Consider the following 499-nt stretch of genomic DNA (forward strand, 5'->3'; position numbering starts at 1 on the left):
ATTTCCTCAAAACCTTGCCATTATTACAACACCAATCCCGTATCTGCCATTCAACTATGCTAAAACTGACCACACTTTCCCCGCATCAACCTCATCTTCCGCTGACCTTGCCTGTCCGTTCTTTTGCATGGTCGAGTTTCCAGAGTCATGTCACTAATCACCAAAAGACCAGAATTCTGAAAAAGATAATCAATAATGATAAAAAAAGAAAAATTAACATAATAAAGGGAAGTTGGATTGATTAATAATGATAAGAAATTTGAATAGATGACCAGAATAAAGGAAACTGGGTTAATCACTGCAAATCAAGGGAAATGGAGTTAATCAATAATGAAAAGAAATGAAGAAATTGCCAAAAAGAAATGAAACTTGGATTAAAGATTTGATGAGAAGACTAATGTTTGTCAAATATGCTAATCAGTGTTATGGTAATTACCTTGTTTAATATCAACTACACATCTCCCTGTCTCTACCTCTTTCTCTAAACACACACACACAA

The 499-nt window shown here is 34.3% G+C and overlaps 1 protein-coding gene across 1 annotated transcript in view; it reads right to left on the bottom strand.

Moving 5' to 3' along the window:
• The window catches only part of LOC119592434 (alpha-1-inhibitor 3-like), a 14,695-nt gene that overhangs the window by 9,699 nt on the left and 4,497 nt on the right, over positions 1-499 (bottom strand). The window contains exon 7 of the mRNA XM_037941258.1: positions 107-176. Within this exon, the coding sequence (XP_037797186.1) occupies positions 107-176 (70 nt within the window). The remainder of the gene's footprint in view (positions 1-106; positions 177-499) is intronic.

The sequence above is a fragment of the Penaeus monodon genome, chromosome 30 (genome assembly GCF_015228065.2).
Source record: "Penaeus monodon isolate SGIC_2016 chromosome 30, NSTDA_Pmon_1, whole genome shotgun sequence".
In the NCBI taxonomy this organism is placed as follows: domain Eukaryota; kingdom Metazoa; phylum Arthropoda; class Malacostraca; order Decapoda; family Penaeidae; genus Penaeus; species Penaeus monodon.